At 39.8% G+C, this 16,059-nt stretch overlaps 1 protein-coding gene across 1 annotated transcript in view; it reads right to left on the reverse strand.

Annotated features, from left to right (window-relative positions):
- ITGA2 (integrin subunit alpha 2) overlaps positions 1 to 16,059 on the reverse strand; it is a 99,523-nt gene that overhangs the window by 35,563 nt on the left and 47,901 nt on the right. Inside the window, exons 13-15 of the mRNA XM_004703722.2 lie at positions 13,580 to 13,783; positions 12,841 to 12,977; positions 10,082 to 10,221 (exon numbers count right to left, since the gene is read on the reverse strand). Coding sequence (XP_004703779.2) covers positions 10,082 to 10,221; positions 12,841 to 12,977; positions 13,580 to 13,783 — 481 coding nt within the window. The remainder of the gene's footprint in view (positions 1 to 10,081; positions 10,222 to 12,840; positions 12,978 to 13,579; positions 13,784 to 16,059) is intronic.

Here is a 16,059-nt window from a genome sequence, read left to right on the forward strand (position 1 = left end):
TCCAGTCTTTCCCAGTAACATTACCATTGGATACATTCTGACAAATCATTTTGAATAAGTTCTACAATAATCCTGGAAAGTGGATATAATGAGCCTATTTCTGATATAATAAACTAGAATAAAAGATGCTTTCAATTTGCCAAAGTGTTCATATTAGGATATTTTAAAAATAAGATTACATGAATTTGTGAGGGTTAAATACTTCTTGCAAGGATTAACTCTACTCTGTGGACAGGCACAGAAAGGTATGGGCATTGTAGCAACAGGGTTTGATTCAGACAAACTTGGTTTGAATTCTAATTCATCACTTTGAGCTGTGTATACTCGGGCACTTTGCTTAAAACTTTTCAATCTCTGTTTCTTTATTTTTAAAATGAATTGATAAAACTAACCAAGGGAAGTCAAAATAAAAACAATTTAAAATAATGAAGCAATAAAAATTCATGTATGTAGTCAATGTCTTCAAGCTATAAGAACTACTCTTTCAAGCTAGCATTGCTGGTCATGTGTCCAAAATGGAGAGCGAGAATCTGGTGCTAGTCATATATTTGGGTAACTTCATTTGGGATTCTATGTTGAATATACCTCCCAAACCAATTCCATTATACTACTTTAAAATATTACTTTTCCCTTGGTTTCAAGCAGCTTGCTAAAAATTATGCAGTCTTATAGACAGAATACACTTATATATAATTAACTTTAAATTGCAATGTTCATCTGATTCAATAAATAAGAGACCAAATGCAGTCAAGAAATAAAGTGATGTAATGCATTGGGCAAGTATGCTGCATTAAGGTGTTAAATAGCAAATATGTCACTGGGAGGACTAGAGTACACCTGACCCAAGCCCTGGTATTTGTGATCACCTCGTATGCATGTAAAATTGGAAAATGAATAAGGTAGACTGAAAAAGAATCTATGAATTTGAATTATACTGCTGATAAAAAAAAAATATTGGAAGTACCAGGGACTGCCAAAAGAACAAACAACCCTGTCTTGGAGGAAGGACAGACAGAATGCTCCTTAGAAGTGAGGGGATCAGGTATCAGGCATCAAAGAACAAAAAATCATGTCATTGTGAATGAGGGGGAATGTGGAGTGGGGACACAAAGCCCATCTGTAAGCAACTGGATATCCCCTTAAAGAAGGGTTGCGGGGAGGAGACGAGCCAGTCAGGATGCAGGGTAGCAACAATGAAACATATAACTTTTCTCTAGTTCTTTAATGTTTCCTCTCCCCCTACTATCTTGACCCCAATTCTACCTTACAAGTCTGGCTAGACCAGAGGATGTACACTGGTACAGATAGGAACTGGAAACACAGGGAATCCAAGGTGGGTGATCCCTTCAGGACCAGTCCTGAGAGTTGTGATACTGAGAGGGTGGAGGGAAGGTGGGGTAGAAAGGAGGAACCAATTACAAGGATCTACATATAACCTCCTCCCTGGGGGAGGGACAACAGAAAAGTGGATGAAGGGAGACATCAGACAGTGTAAAATATGACAAAATAATAATAATTGATAAATTATCAAGGGTTCATGAGGGAGGAGGGAATGGAGAGGGAAGGGAAAAATGAGGAGCTGATACCAAGGGCTCAAGTAGAAAGCAAATGTATTGAGAATGATGATGGCAACAAATGTACCAATGTGCTTGACACAATGGATGGATGGATAGTGATAAGAGTTGTATGAGCCCCCAACAAAATGATTTTTAAAAAAAATGATGACAGGGAAAAAAAAGAAGTGAGGTTAGTGAGACTCCATCTTATGGACCTGGACACATACATTATCAAGAAAGACCAGTCCCTGAAAAGGGACATCATGTGTAGCAAAGTCTAAGGGCATGAGAAATGAGGAAGACCCTCAACAAGATGAATGGGCACAGTGGCAGCAACAATGGACTCAACTCTAACAGCAATTGTACAGAGGACACAGGAGGGGGAGTATTTTGCTCTGTTGTACTCATGGTCGCTATGAGTCAGGACCAATTCATTGGTATCCAACAAATTAAAAAACAAGACAGCAACAGACTGTATAAATTCACTTTTCAAAGTTGTAAAGATGCAATTTGTGCCATATACCCTATTATTTCCAAGAAATACCACAAATGATCATGATTGGCTTCTCCCTGTAGCCCTGGGGAGATGGAGGAAGATGATTTAAAGGAAAACCACTCACCCAGCAAGCAAGAAACTCAGAGGCTCCAGAAAGTGAGTGGATGGGAAGAGAATTCGCTGATGATGCAACCTCTTCAAGCGTTAAGACAACAGAAAAGCACAGCCAAGAATTGGAAGACACACGAAGCCAACGCCATCTAAATGTCAAGGTCAATAGTGCCAGCCAGTCGATTGCTTCTCAACTAACCATACATGTTCAAAGTTAGCTTTTATGTCAACCCGTCATTTATTATAATATTTATTTATACAGCAATGTTTCTGACCCAGCTTTCATGGGTACTTGAATAAATGGGATACAAAGCAGCTCTGTAAAATATGCTGCTCAAAGTTTGGGCAATGTTTGAGCTCCTGCAAGGAACAGTTTTTGATGGAGAGGAAAACAGAAAAAGCTTGCCAAGGCATGAGCTTAACTTCTGCTTTGTGTCCTAACCAATTCTTTTCTTGTTATGAATTATGGAAAATAACCTTCCTCTGTATTTTTTGGTCTTTAAATTACTTTGCTTGCCACTTGATGAAATACCTGTGGAACTACAGGCTTCCAAAAAATAATTAGAACCTGAAAGCACCAGGCATGATGTTGGGAACCTTGAAGCAGTCAACGAAAGAAGACACCATTGAATCACTCCCACCCATCTGTCAGTGCGCCATACTGCGTTGTTGTGTGTGTTACCATGACACTGGAAACTATATCACTTGTACAGATTTGAAATCCGAGCAGGCTCAAGGTCTGACAATCTACTTCCAATGATTAGTCAATGAAAGAAAAATGCAGAGCAATAATATAAGCAACCGAAAGAGACTCACATAACGGGAAGAATATCCCAAGCTCATGAAAAGGAAGACTCAATATTGTGAAAAATGTCAATACCACCTAAAGCAATCTACATATTCAATGAAATCTTGATCCAAATCCCAACATCATTCTTTATAAAGAAATGGAAAAACTCATTACCAACGTCATATGGAGTGGGAAGAGGCCCAGGATAAGCAAAGAACTTCTCAAAAAAAAAAAAAAAGGTTGTCTTGCACTACCTGGCCTCAAAACCTACTACACAGCCACAGTTGTAGCTTGGTCCTATTATAATGATAGACATATAACTAAAGGAACAGGATAGAAAATCCAGAAATAAAAGCAACTGCTTCTAGACAACTGATCTTTGACAATGGCCTAATAAACATTAAATGGGAAGGGGATGCCCTCTTCAACAAATGGTGCTGGAAAAAACCAGAAATCCAACTGCAGAAGAATGAAACAAAAACCATACCTCACTTCATGCACAAAAACAAACTCAAGGTGGATCAGAGACCTAAATGTATAACCCAAAGCTATCAGGATCATCTATGAGAAAACTGGACAAATATAAGGGCCCTAGTACAGGACATACACGGGAACATCTAGAACAAAGGACGCACACACTGTGGAAGACAAAATAGATGAGTGGGACCTATTAAACATAAAACACTAGAGAGGGTCAGGTGGCTACTTCTGCTAATTATTTGATGTTACATCTAACCGAGGCATCTTATGTAAGTGGGAGAAAGTCCCCTTAGGAATGTTATCAATCATATTGTGATTCAAACTAAGAGTATGCAAGCTAACAATCTTCTCAACAGCATGCCAAGGAATTGTTTCTAGATTGTTACATGACAGATCCAGCTTCTCAAAGGCAAAGACACCCTCAAGTGCTGTAGAAGAAATCAAGGTCAACTGATTGTTTTTCAATATCAAATGGTGGAGATTGTGAAACTCACAGAACATATAATTTGTAATTTTAGTCAATCTGTTGCTTTTCAAATACAAAGCCCTCAGATTTCTTACGTCAGTAAAAGCATGAGGTGTAATAAAACTTATTGTATTCCTGGATAGAGTCAAGTCCACCAAAAAAAAAAGTAAAACACTATGTTAATCAAGACTTCGTTAAAATCTTAAAACATGAGCCCATAAATTGGGAAAATATATTTAGCAATGACATAATGGACAAAGGACTAATTGCTAAAATTTACAGAACACTCTTAGCACACAACAAGAAAACAAACCAACAAATAACCCTCCTAAAAGTGGTCATGGAACGTGAATACACAATTCACAAGAGAAGACACCAAATGCTCTCATTCACTGGCCACCTGGAAATGTAAATCCAAACAACAATCAGATACCGTCTAATACCAACAACCATAGCCCGATAAAAAACAAACAAAACAAAGCAGAGAATAACAAATTCTGGAGAGAATGAGGAGAGATTGGAACTCTTATACACTGCTAGATGGCTTGTAAATATGTACAACCACTGTGGAAAGTGATATGTTGTTTCCTGAAACAGCTTGCAATAGAAATAACATAGGACCCAACAATACCATTGCTGAGCACATACCCCTAAGAAGTAAGAGACAGATCACAACTAGACATATGCTATCTCATGTTCATTGTAGCACAATTCACAACAGCAAGAAGTTTGAAACAGCCTACATTTCTATCAGTGTCTGGAGTCTTACAGGTCATTTAGTTCAGAAGCAGCAAAGCCCACATGGGCAAAGCACACCGGCCTGTGATCATGAGGTGTTGAAGGGATCAGGTATCAGGCACTAAAGAACAAAAAATCATCATTGTGAATGAGGGGGAGTGCGGGGTAGGAACCCAAAGCCCATCTGTAGGCATCTGGACATCCTCTTACGGAAGTTGTGGCAGGGAGGAGAGGAGCCAGTCAGGGTGCAGTGTAGCAACGATGAAACATATAACTTTCCTCTAGTTCTTTAATGTTTCCTTCTTCCCACTATCGTGAACCCAATTCTACTTTACAAACCTGGCTAGACCAGAGGATGTACACTGGTACCGATAGGAACTGGAAACACAGGGAATCCAGGACAGATAAACCCCTCAGGACCAATACTGAGAGTAGCGATATCAGGAGGGTAAGAGAAAGGTGGGATAGAAAGGGGGAACCAATCACATATAACCCCCTCCCTGGGGGACAGACAACAGAAAAGTGGGTGAAGGGAGACATCGGACAGTGTAAGATATGACAGTAATTTCTAAATTATCAAGGGTTCATGAGGGAGGAAAGGTGAGGGGAGGAGGGGAAAATGAGGAACTGATACCAAGGGCTCAAGTAGAAAGCAAATGTTTTGAGAATGATGATGGCAACAAATGTACCAATGTGCTTGACCCAATGTATGTATGGATTGCGATAAGAGTTGTGTGAACCCCCAATAAAATGATTTTTTTTTTAAGAATGGATTAAAAAAACACAAACAAAAAAACGGATACGATATATGTGGTGAAATATTATGCACCCCTCCCAAACAGTGATGAAACCATGAAACCGCTCGTGACACGGAGGGATCTGGAAACTACTGTGCTGAGTGAAGTGAGGCAATCCCAGAGGACGAGGACTGTGGACGGTCACTGGTGTTGGAGTGAGCACCAGGACGGGAGCCGGCGCTGGCTTTCAGGCCATCCAGTCTGCTGGCCAGGGCAGCCAGGCAGCTTGGCAGACTGCCTGACTGGTGCCCATGAACTGTGCACTGTCCTGTGTGGGTTCCTGGAAGGCCGCTTTGGTTCAGGAGTCCTCCCTGGGAGGGTGCGCTGGGATCAGGTTTCCCAGAGAGGGGGAGGAAAGGAGGGCTTAGTGCAGTGGTTCTCAATCTTCCTAATGCTGCAGTCCTTTAATCCAGTTCCTCATGTTGTGGCTACCCCCAACATAAAATTATTTTTGTTGCTACTTCAGAACTGTAATTCTGCTACTGTTATGAATCATCCTGTAAATATCTGATATGCAGGATATATTTTCATTGTTACAAATTGAACATAATTAAAGCATACTGATTAATCACAAAGATAATATGTAATTATATATTGTGAAATATTTATTTCTAATGACGAATAAATGAAATTTTGCCTTGAAGGATGCTGTAGCATGGGTAACAGTCTTCCCGCGGGGTACTCATATGTGGGCGTATCTGCATGTGGGCAGACCCACCTGGATACGGATAGAGGAGCGGTGTCTCGGTTCCTAAGACCATCGGAAATATGGGTTTTCTGATGATCTGAGGCAACCCCTGTGAAAGGGTCATTCGACCCCCAAAGGGGTTGTGACCCACTGCTAGCTTAGTAGTTGCCAGGCAAAAGTGTGATGACGTCCCCCAGGACCAGCCGACATGAGGGATACTATTGGGAAAATCAAGTCAGGCGCAGGGATGGGAGCAGACCCGTCTTGGAGAAGACAAGTGCATGTCTGCTGGTAGAAAGCAGGGGAAACCCAACTTCCTAGTGGGGGTGGGAAATGACTAATAATACTGTTAAGAACCCTAAGAGGGGAGTATGCCTGGTACTGTCCTCCTAATAAGCAACATTGGGACGACTTTCTGTACACTTCCTGGGGGCCACGTGCCATAGAACATGGGACATTGAAACCTGGATCTTGAAGGTGCACAACTTGCTCCAAAGGTCCTATCAGAGGGGTGTGACGTCGAAACCCCACTAGGTGAACTAGGTTCTACCTAAAACATGCCTGTAACCTGAGGATTTAAGACTGAAATTATATGCTGTGTGAAGAAGCAGACAGCTCTACTAAGATTATCCGTCTGTTGGTGGGTGGACTAACATCAACTGACTACTGCAAGCCCCACTGCCTTTCTTAATATAGGTCTTATTTCTGGCAGACTCGTGTCTGACACTGTCAGAGAATATTAGTAAAAGGTTTGCCTGACCACCAACTCCCATTGTTTGTGTAAACAGTGTTCAGTCATGTGAGGATTTCTTCTGCACAAGTCAATAATCCATGCATTGTGATTTGTAGTCAGCCTATACTTGTTCAATCTCCCTTTCTCAATAGTGTTTTAAAATTATCACCATGGGCTAATCAAAGATACTATGAACAGAAGGTCTTTATACTCCAGGGAGATAATCAATAAAATTCTCTACCATAAAATAACAAGAATGCCCCTAAAATGAAGCAGAGGCAAATAAGAAACATAGATTCAGGAATGGATACTGCGTTTGAACTTAATCCTAGCTCTAATCTAAGAACAATTAGTTCTTACAACATGAGCCTACTCAACATTCTCCCTCATGAAGAAAACACAGACGATATGGATGCTATAGCAAAGGGTGGGGAAGAAACTAAATGGTGCCTGGCTCTCAGAAAGAATAGCATCTGGGGTGTTAAAGGCTTGTTTTAAAACAAGCTGTCATTGAAGTGAGACATAGACTAAGCCCACATGGAAGAAACACATCAACATCTGTGATTCAAGGATTGTAAGTTACATAGTCCAAGTCTGACAGAGGGAAGAGGATCCGAGTTTAAATTGTGAGATTCTGGAAGACCAAAATACATTTGCAGGAGCTACACCGAGAATACGCCTCTGGTGACTTCTCTTTGAGCATAACTGAGGGATGGGGATAACCTGGTTTTCACAGAGTATTGGAGAGATGATGGTAATAGATTTAAATGATAAATCTAACTTGAATGGTTAAAACCTTGTCATTTTATTTCCCTCTTTGTATACTTTGTGCAGGTTTTTAATATTTTACGTGGGTTTTTTTCATATTGGGGTTTATCTCTGTTGTATTTTGTCATCGTTGGTCGCCTTCTTGGGTACAGCAGGAGAGGTGTGTGTTGGGGGTAGCAGTGGGGCAGAAGGAGCGGCTATAAGGAGTACAGGCAGGAAGAAAATGATTTAAAACTGATTGTGGTAGTGATTGTACAATACTGTGTGATATAATTGAACTAGGAAATGTTTGGATCCAGTCCCAATAAAATGGTTTGAAAGAAAAAGAAATTAATTAAAATGTTTAAAAAAGAGATAATTCAGTCTAGCAAACCGTATGATGTAGTTCTAAATGGTTCATTATCTGAACCAATTAAATGGAACACAAAAAATATATAAGTTAAGCTCCTGAAGCATAATAAATAATTTTTTATTAAAGGAAGTTCTGATTGAGACAAAAAAGGAAGGAATTTGGGGTGAAATGTGATTAATTATAAGACAGTCTTTAATGTCTTTAGAAATTGCTTCTATTATTGATATAATTTTCTCATTCAGGGTCAGAGTATAATTCAAAAATTTAAAAAGTGAGAAAATAAGTTAAATACGAAACAAATAAATACTTAATTTTGGCCTAACTCAAGGAGAAGTAATATAATGGGAAGTTTTTCATTAGAAAGTTAATTTAAGCAAGGCTATGATAACAAGATATTGATGGTGTTTCATATTATATAGATCATCTGTTTAAAAAAGCAGAGGTAAAAATGGCATCCAGTTTTTGAGAGAAACTTTCCAATTCAAATAAGGAATAGAAGAAGGATTAAAAATATACAATAGCCACAATGTAATATTGAATGGTGGATGAATAATAGCAATTTAGAAAGTAATAAAAGGTGAGGTAGTGATTTGAAAATCACTAGGCACCAAATATACTTATTAATCAAGGAAAATCAATAAAAAGTTAAATTGTTATTGTTTCATAGACATTCACTTTATTCTACATAATAAAGCAAATGACAAGCAATTTCAAACAACTGAAAATGTGTACCTTAAAAAATATCTTGCTTGAAAAAGCAATTAGGGAAAGGTTACAATCTCAAAACGAGAGAAACTTAAAGTGCTCTGAGAAGGGACCTGAAAATACTTGTTTTTTAACAGTTGGTAGCAATTAGAACTTGGAAAAGTTATTTATTGAATTGTATTTCCTTAGTGTGACCACTGGGTTTGGTATTATACCTATTTCAAATGACTTTGTGAGGATAAATTTGGATGATAGATGCGAAGTATTTCGTCAATATTTGATGTATCAAGCGTCAACAAATGTTAATCATTATTATTATCATTACTAAGGCTTCTATTTTAAAAGTAAAGTTTTGTAAACTATATATATATATATATGATTAGTTTTCATATATATATATGACTCATCAATGAAAACTCCTTGGATCACAACAGACTACTGCCCAATATAGTCCTGGAAGTTGGGCCCCTCCAGTTGGAAGGTCATACAGTAGCCACCATGGCTGCACCAATGGGCTCACGCACAGGAACAAGTGGGAGGATGGCACAGGCCGGGGCCAGGTTTTGCTCTGTTGCACAGAGGGGCACTATGTGTCAGAGCTGACTCTGTGGCAGCCAACAGCAACCACCCAATCGTCACAATAAGGGCCTCAAGTACATCCCAGAGCTGAGAGGTGTGAACCAAGCGTTGCCTTCTGTGGCATAGGGGGTCATTATGAACCAAAGCTGATCTGAAAGCAACTAATCACAAGCTTGCAATGAAATATAACGTGTGTGCTACATATCATGAATGATGACTTGGCTGGACCCAATAACGAGCTGGCTTTGCTCCATAGCGTCTTCTTAACTCTTCCCCATCTGCTTGGACACATTTCAGACTTTTACTCACATTGATGCATTATTTATCAAATTTTAAACACTAGGCACAAACTGAATATTGTTTTATATTTTCTCTTTCATTATTTCATGTTTCAATCAGGAATAATATTTGACATTTTTAGTGGACACGTCCAATTTGGATGGTAGCAGGCTAACATGCATTCCATTCAATCAATACTCCTATAATCCTGCATAATCTGGGCATATCCAAATATCCAAGGAAAGGAGCCAGGGGTAAGAAGAGTTTTCAGGAGAGATTTGGGAGAGCCCAAGGCTCTGTTTTAGAGATCATGACTTGGCCTGGCAGAGTGTCATCATCCAGAACAGAGGCGAGTGCGACAGAAACAACCCTCTCCGGACCAATGACCCATTCCCAGGCCCTTCAAATGTATGCCGATTTCAGTATCTGCAAGTGCAGACCTATACGTCGTCCTTGGACGATAGATCCAACATGTAGGATCTCTTCAGGATTAAACTCAGAGCACACACCTGTTTCTTTTGAGATGGTTTCGGGTTCACTTACCCACTTGATTGTTTCCCTGAGCAGGCCGGAATTTCGCACTGAAACAGAGTTTGAGGATGACATCAGCATTCTTGTTGAACAAAGTGATTGTTTCTGGTGTGAAAAAAGCTTCCACGGATACATCCGCAATGCTGTGGGACCTGGCGGGCATAATCGGAAATGGAAAGATGGTCTTTGTAGCTGAACTACACACACTATCCCTTACATCAAGGTCCCAGTGTCAGAATTCGCAGATGGTTCTCTCCAAGCTCTATCAAAGCACGTTAGCAGCATTTTGTATTTGACAGCGCGGAGGTTGCAGGGATTGTGTCCCCTTTGAGCCCTAGCAGGGCTATCCGGTAAGTGTTGGATTGCTAATCCAAGATCAGCAAGCCCCCCAGTCGCTCCTTAGAAGAAAGAAGACTGTCTGCTCCTGTAAGATGTAGAGCCTCGGAAACTACAGAGGGTAGCAACTAGTAAGAGTTGCCTTGATGGCAGTTGGAGTTTCAGTTGGGTACCACCAGTAAAATTCACATTTAATATTTTTTTTCTCAAATGAGCAAATCAATGCATTAGCACAAAGAGGTCTTCAAATAATTTGGAAGGGAGGTAGAAAAATCATGATACCTGGTGAGTTGACTAGCTGGAAGAAATTATATTTACTCTTTATCATAAAAGCAAGAGAGAGAGAGAGAAGGTGAGAAGGTAGAGGTGATGGTAATGGTGGTGAGGGGGGTGTGTGCCTCGCTTTGTCCTGTTGTCACAGAAGCTGGGTAGGGGCGGAGTCAAACCTGTCAATCAAGTTGCAGCGTGATGACACCGCCTTCATGTCATAAACCTTTTGTGTAAGAGCAAGGGACTCAGAGCTCTGATCTCTCTGTGCAACGCCACCTTCCTGCCTACGGGAGCTACCTGCCTTGAGGGGTGGCTAAATGTGGGTCACTCGACCCCCAGAGCTGCCGGCATCCTACCATGTTCTCATGGACCTTGGATCCACGCAACCTTGCAGCACCGACCTGTGGTCTTCCTGCTTCTTGGTCCACGTCTCTACATCACCAGCACGTGGCTATGTGAATCTGAGGAGCAACTTGTGAACCAGCATCAGACTTACGGACATGAGTTGGACGAAACTGGGATGCCTTCATGATACATAGTGCGCTTCTTTCTATAAAGTGTCACTGGATTTGTTTCTCTAGACAACCTGGCCTAACGCAGAGGTAGAATAAATATCTTCATTTTATAAATGAAACAGCAGAGGTACAAACCCATCTGGTGGCTTGACAGTTTGCTATTTTTTAGTAAGAGACAGTAAGCAATTAGACCCCATGGTCTCCTAAGTCCTTATTCAGTGGAATTTGTACTTTATTATAATCACTCCAAGTACACACCCTCAACTCTACAGAATAGCAGCTAAATGTTCTGTCAACTAAAAAATTTATTATTTGAAAATAATTCTCAGGGAATTTTCCAGATCCACTAGCCTTAGGGTGACAGTCACACCATGGCCTCCCCTAGTGTGGCTGTCATCGCAGGAAATTGGTTTGCTGCCATGTATCTTTTGACTGATTGAGGAAGCAAAGTCCCCATCAAAGAAGAAAGGTTAGTCTACCACTGATTTTATTGATACTGACCAGGAAAGAGAGTTTCTTGTACAAAAGTTTCATAAGAGTCATATTATACTACATTATCAGATAGACTCAATGTGCTGATTTTGGCTGAGCCCATTAGCAAATTTATTTTCTTATTTTTCAAAATCTTAAATATTACCCTGGGATTTTCTTTTTCTCCACATTCTGCAATGAACAAGGCACTTTTATCCTTCAAAAACATAAGTGAGATATTGCTAATAATGCCATTAAGTTCATAAGTAACATTACCACGATGTGGAATGTTTCTGTCTTTGCTGACATGACATTTAAATACATTTTTAACAGACAAGCGAATAACTAGTAGAGCTGTATTTTCTTGGAGACATTTGGGTTAAATCTTGACTTCTTCCTGATTCCATTCTCTCATCAGCAGTATATATTTTTGAAACCTGAATCAATGGTTCTTTAATCTTTTATTATTCCCCCTACTCTTCAGCTCCTGCTGAGGTCAGTAAAAGGTCATGTTAGCCTACACAATGACTTCCTGTTCTCAAGGGTACTGTCTACAACCCTTGGGGGATAGATTTCCTTTCAGTTTCACGTGGGGTTGCCAGAGTAGGGAAATGAGTCAGTGACCTACAACAACTACCACTTAAGAAGCTACAATACCGTGTGTGGTCTGAGGGTTCTTACGAAACTTCCTTACAGTGTGCTGAGGTAAGGCGATTTGGAAGATGACATTCAGAAATACACTAGATAGCATGTCAAGGGTTTTGGTGTTCTGAGAAGAGAAACATGCTTCTACTGCTAAGCAAAAATTTTTTTTTCTCACACGAGGAAAGATCTTCCTTCCTTCATGCAAACTATGACACATATATGCCCCAGAATACCAAAGCTCAACTCAAACTCACCACCATCCATTGATTCCATCTCACAGGGACCCTACAGGACATGGTACACCTCCCTCTGTGGGTTTCTGAGACTTAGGGGAGCGGATGGCCTCCTCCTTCTCCTGAGTAGCTGGTGGTTCTGAACTTCTCACTTTGGGGTTAGCAGTAACCCACTACATCACCTGGGCTCCTATATATGCCCCAGAGTCTTATATAATTCATGTGGCATTGCGTGGCAGCTACGACAATCTGTTTCACATTTCAGTAGGCGGGGCTTCATCTCAGACTGTCGCAGACTCACCAGAGTTGGACCACTTGCCCAAAGGCACCAATGGACACGTCAGTGATGGAATCCCCATTTAAATCTCCATAGCCATCCAAGGATCTCCCGAAGTACTGGAGACGGGTCCTGAAGGCTTTATCAGATCCCAAGATTTTCTAAAAGAGCAAATTTGACAGGAAATTACAGTGTGCACCAGCTGGACCAAATTTTTGTTCTTATGATGCCTGATCCCTGATCCCTTCGACACCTCATGACCACATAGTTTGGTGTGCTTCTTCCATGTGGGCTTTGTTGCTTCTGAGCTACATGGCCGCTTTTTTACCTTCAAGCCTTTAAGACCCCAATCTAGTTCACTTTCTTCAGGTCTTTACTCAAAATCATCACAGCAAGACCTTATTTCGTCACCCTTCCAACCACCAGGTACAGTTCACCAAGGATCATTTATTTCCTGCTTTAGTTCTTTGTCGTCAGCTTTTATTACTATTTGTAATATGAGAGCATCTCTGGTTTTACATCTCTCCTCTACTAGTATGTAAAGCCCATGAAGGACAGAATTTGGTTTGTCTCATTCTTGACAGCATCATCAGAGTGTAGAACAGCACCTGGCACATAATAAAGGCTCACTTAATACTTGCTGATTGAATGAACTTATCAACTAAGAGAAATGCACTCCCTATGGTTTGACTGATACATACTCCAGCTCTACTATGATGATATACACATGTCAGTACATTACCGTGACGTTACCATGGGTTACCTGAGAATACTTCATGCGAATGGTGTTCTGATGGCCATTGTAGATATACACAGCTCCGGAGTTCTGATTCTCTAAAGGTGAACCAACTATGACGTCATTAAAGCCATCCATGTTGATGTCTGAAAGAACTGCAATGGCTGAGCCAAACCGAGCATTTTCTAAACCCTCAGGCCCTTCAAGAAGTTGGTGATGATTCAAAACGCCCTTTCAGAAGGGGGGAAAAAGAGATTAAAGCAATCCTTACAACTTGTGTAATTAAAATGCACAGTAAAGGAGGCCCTAACCAATTTGCAAGATGTTTAAAGTAGGTAGGGTTTTAAAGTTTAAATACAAAATTTGCAATTTATGATGGTAATTATAAATGCAAATTTGAGTGAGGTTGCAGATAACTGCTTGTAAAGCAAAGTGAAATGTTTACTGTAGCTGCACAATCTATATAAAAATAACCATCACTTTGACTCCTTCCCCCTCATTATTAGTACTTCGTCTGTTTCTAAATATTTTGATTTAAACCTTTTTTATCTCGTATAAAGCCACAAATACCATAAATAAAACTAAAACAGAATCAAAACAAAATGCAATATCTTCATTTATATATTATCAGTGATGGAACAGTGACATAATTTTTATAATTAAAACCCAAATACTAATTTCCTCATTATCAAATCAATTCTGATTTTTAATGATCCTATAGGACAGCATAGGATTACCCCAGACTTTCCAAAGCTTTCATTATTAAAAAAAAATCATTGCATTTAGGACTCTTACAGCTCTTCTAATAATTCATACATCAATCAGTTGTATCAAGCACATTTGTACATATGTGGCCATCATCAGTTTCAAAACATTTTCTTTCTACTTGAGCCCTTGGTATCAGCTCCTCTTTTTACCTCCCACCCCCTTTGTGACTACATCTTTTCCTGCAGAGTAGCTTGGAGTTTGAAACTGCAGATCATTCAGTGAAAAGCCAAGTCTTTTCATCACTGCACCAAGTGAGGTCATTAATAGCCTATTCATTTTAAGAAGCACTACATACGTCTGTCCGCCCACAGGAAAATACATGTCCTTGGAAAAGACACTTTTCCGTCATAGTTTGGAACCAAATATGGAACTGTCTCCTGATTTCATCAGAACACAATGCTCCTCTACCATGGAGCTGGGATAATGTTTATCTTATTTCCTCTGTTAGGATCTTCTAGAGACTCATTTTCCTGAGTTTTGACGAAGTATTAGGATATCTTTTGATGTTCAACAATTAATGAAAACTCAAAATATCTGACAAGCCATCAATGTTTAAGAAACTGGGGCTTGGTGAAACTTTGAAACAAGTGGGTATATATGCTTCCCTTATCAAATAATTTTTTCCCAAAAACATTTTCTTGGGTGCTAATGCAGATATCATATCATTCCATAGTTCTATCACATCAAGCGGTATTGCACAATTGCTACCCCAATCAGTTTCAAACCGTTCCCTTCCTTCTTGAACTCCTTGATATTAGCTCCCCTTTATGTACCCCCTGGCCACTGTGTCCCCAGAAACCCCTATTCTACTAGCTATGGATGACAGTGGAAGCCCAAGATACAGTTGTGAGAGGCACACAGGACACAAGCCTCCAGGGATTTCCCTCGATCCACAATGAACGGATGGGAATAAACTAATTACCCAACAGTGCGTTGGAGAGATGACCATAGGAGATCAAAATGATAAACCTGACTTGAATGGTTGAGACCTTGTCAGTCGATCCCCGCTCTGATGCACATTGTGCCGCCGGCTCAGGTGTTCAACATTTCTGTGTTTGTTTGTTTGTTTCCTATTGGGGGTTTGTTTGTTTGTTTGTTTCCTATTGGGGGTTTGTTTGTTTGTTTGTTTGTTTCCTATTGGGGGTTGTCTCTGTTGTATTTTGTCGTTGGGGGCAGCCCTCTTGAATTTTTGTCATTAAATATCTTTATACATTCTTTCAGTACCTTGGAATTGTTTTAACGATTTCTGTTCAAGGGTTGAGTTTTACATTAATTTTAATCCATCAGGTAGGGCACCATATCACATCAAGCTAAGCATAATCTCTATTATATCAATGCTAACTTCTTTCTCTTTTTTTCAACCTTTCCTTTCCATAACCATTTAATGTTTTATATCAACTGGCACTTTTAATGCTGTTTTTCTTCTCTGGTTTCATTGAGAGCACCATGCTCATATATGTATGTATATGGAGAATTCAGCCTCAAGTTGAAAAACTGCTTTTCCATGTTATAGTATGTTGGTTTTTTAAGTGTAAGAACTGGAAATTTCAAGATCTGGACATCTAGCTAAACATTACACCAAGCAATGGAATATCCTGACACACTAATGTAGAAAGCATCTGGGATTAAATGAATATTTCCAAAGACCAATATGAGAGAGTTTGATCTGATTCTTGTTATATCTTTATAACAAAGAAGAAAATTTGCATGAAATAACCTGGACATGAACACATCTGTGT

Source organism: Echinops telfairi, unplaced genomic scaffold, assembly GCF_000313985.2.
Source record: "Echinops telfairi isolate 266 unplaced genomic scaffold, ASM31398v2 ScPeMD7_7469;HRSCAF=8507_1, whole genome shotgun sequence".
Taxonomy (NCBI): Eukaryota; Metazoa; Chordata; class Mammalia; order Afrosoricida; family Tenrecidae; genus Echinops; species Echinops telfairi.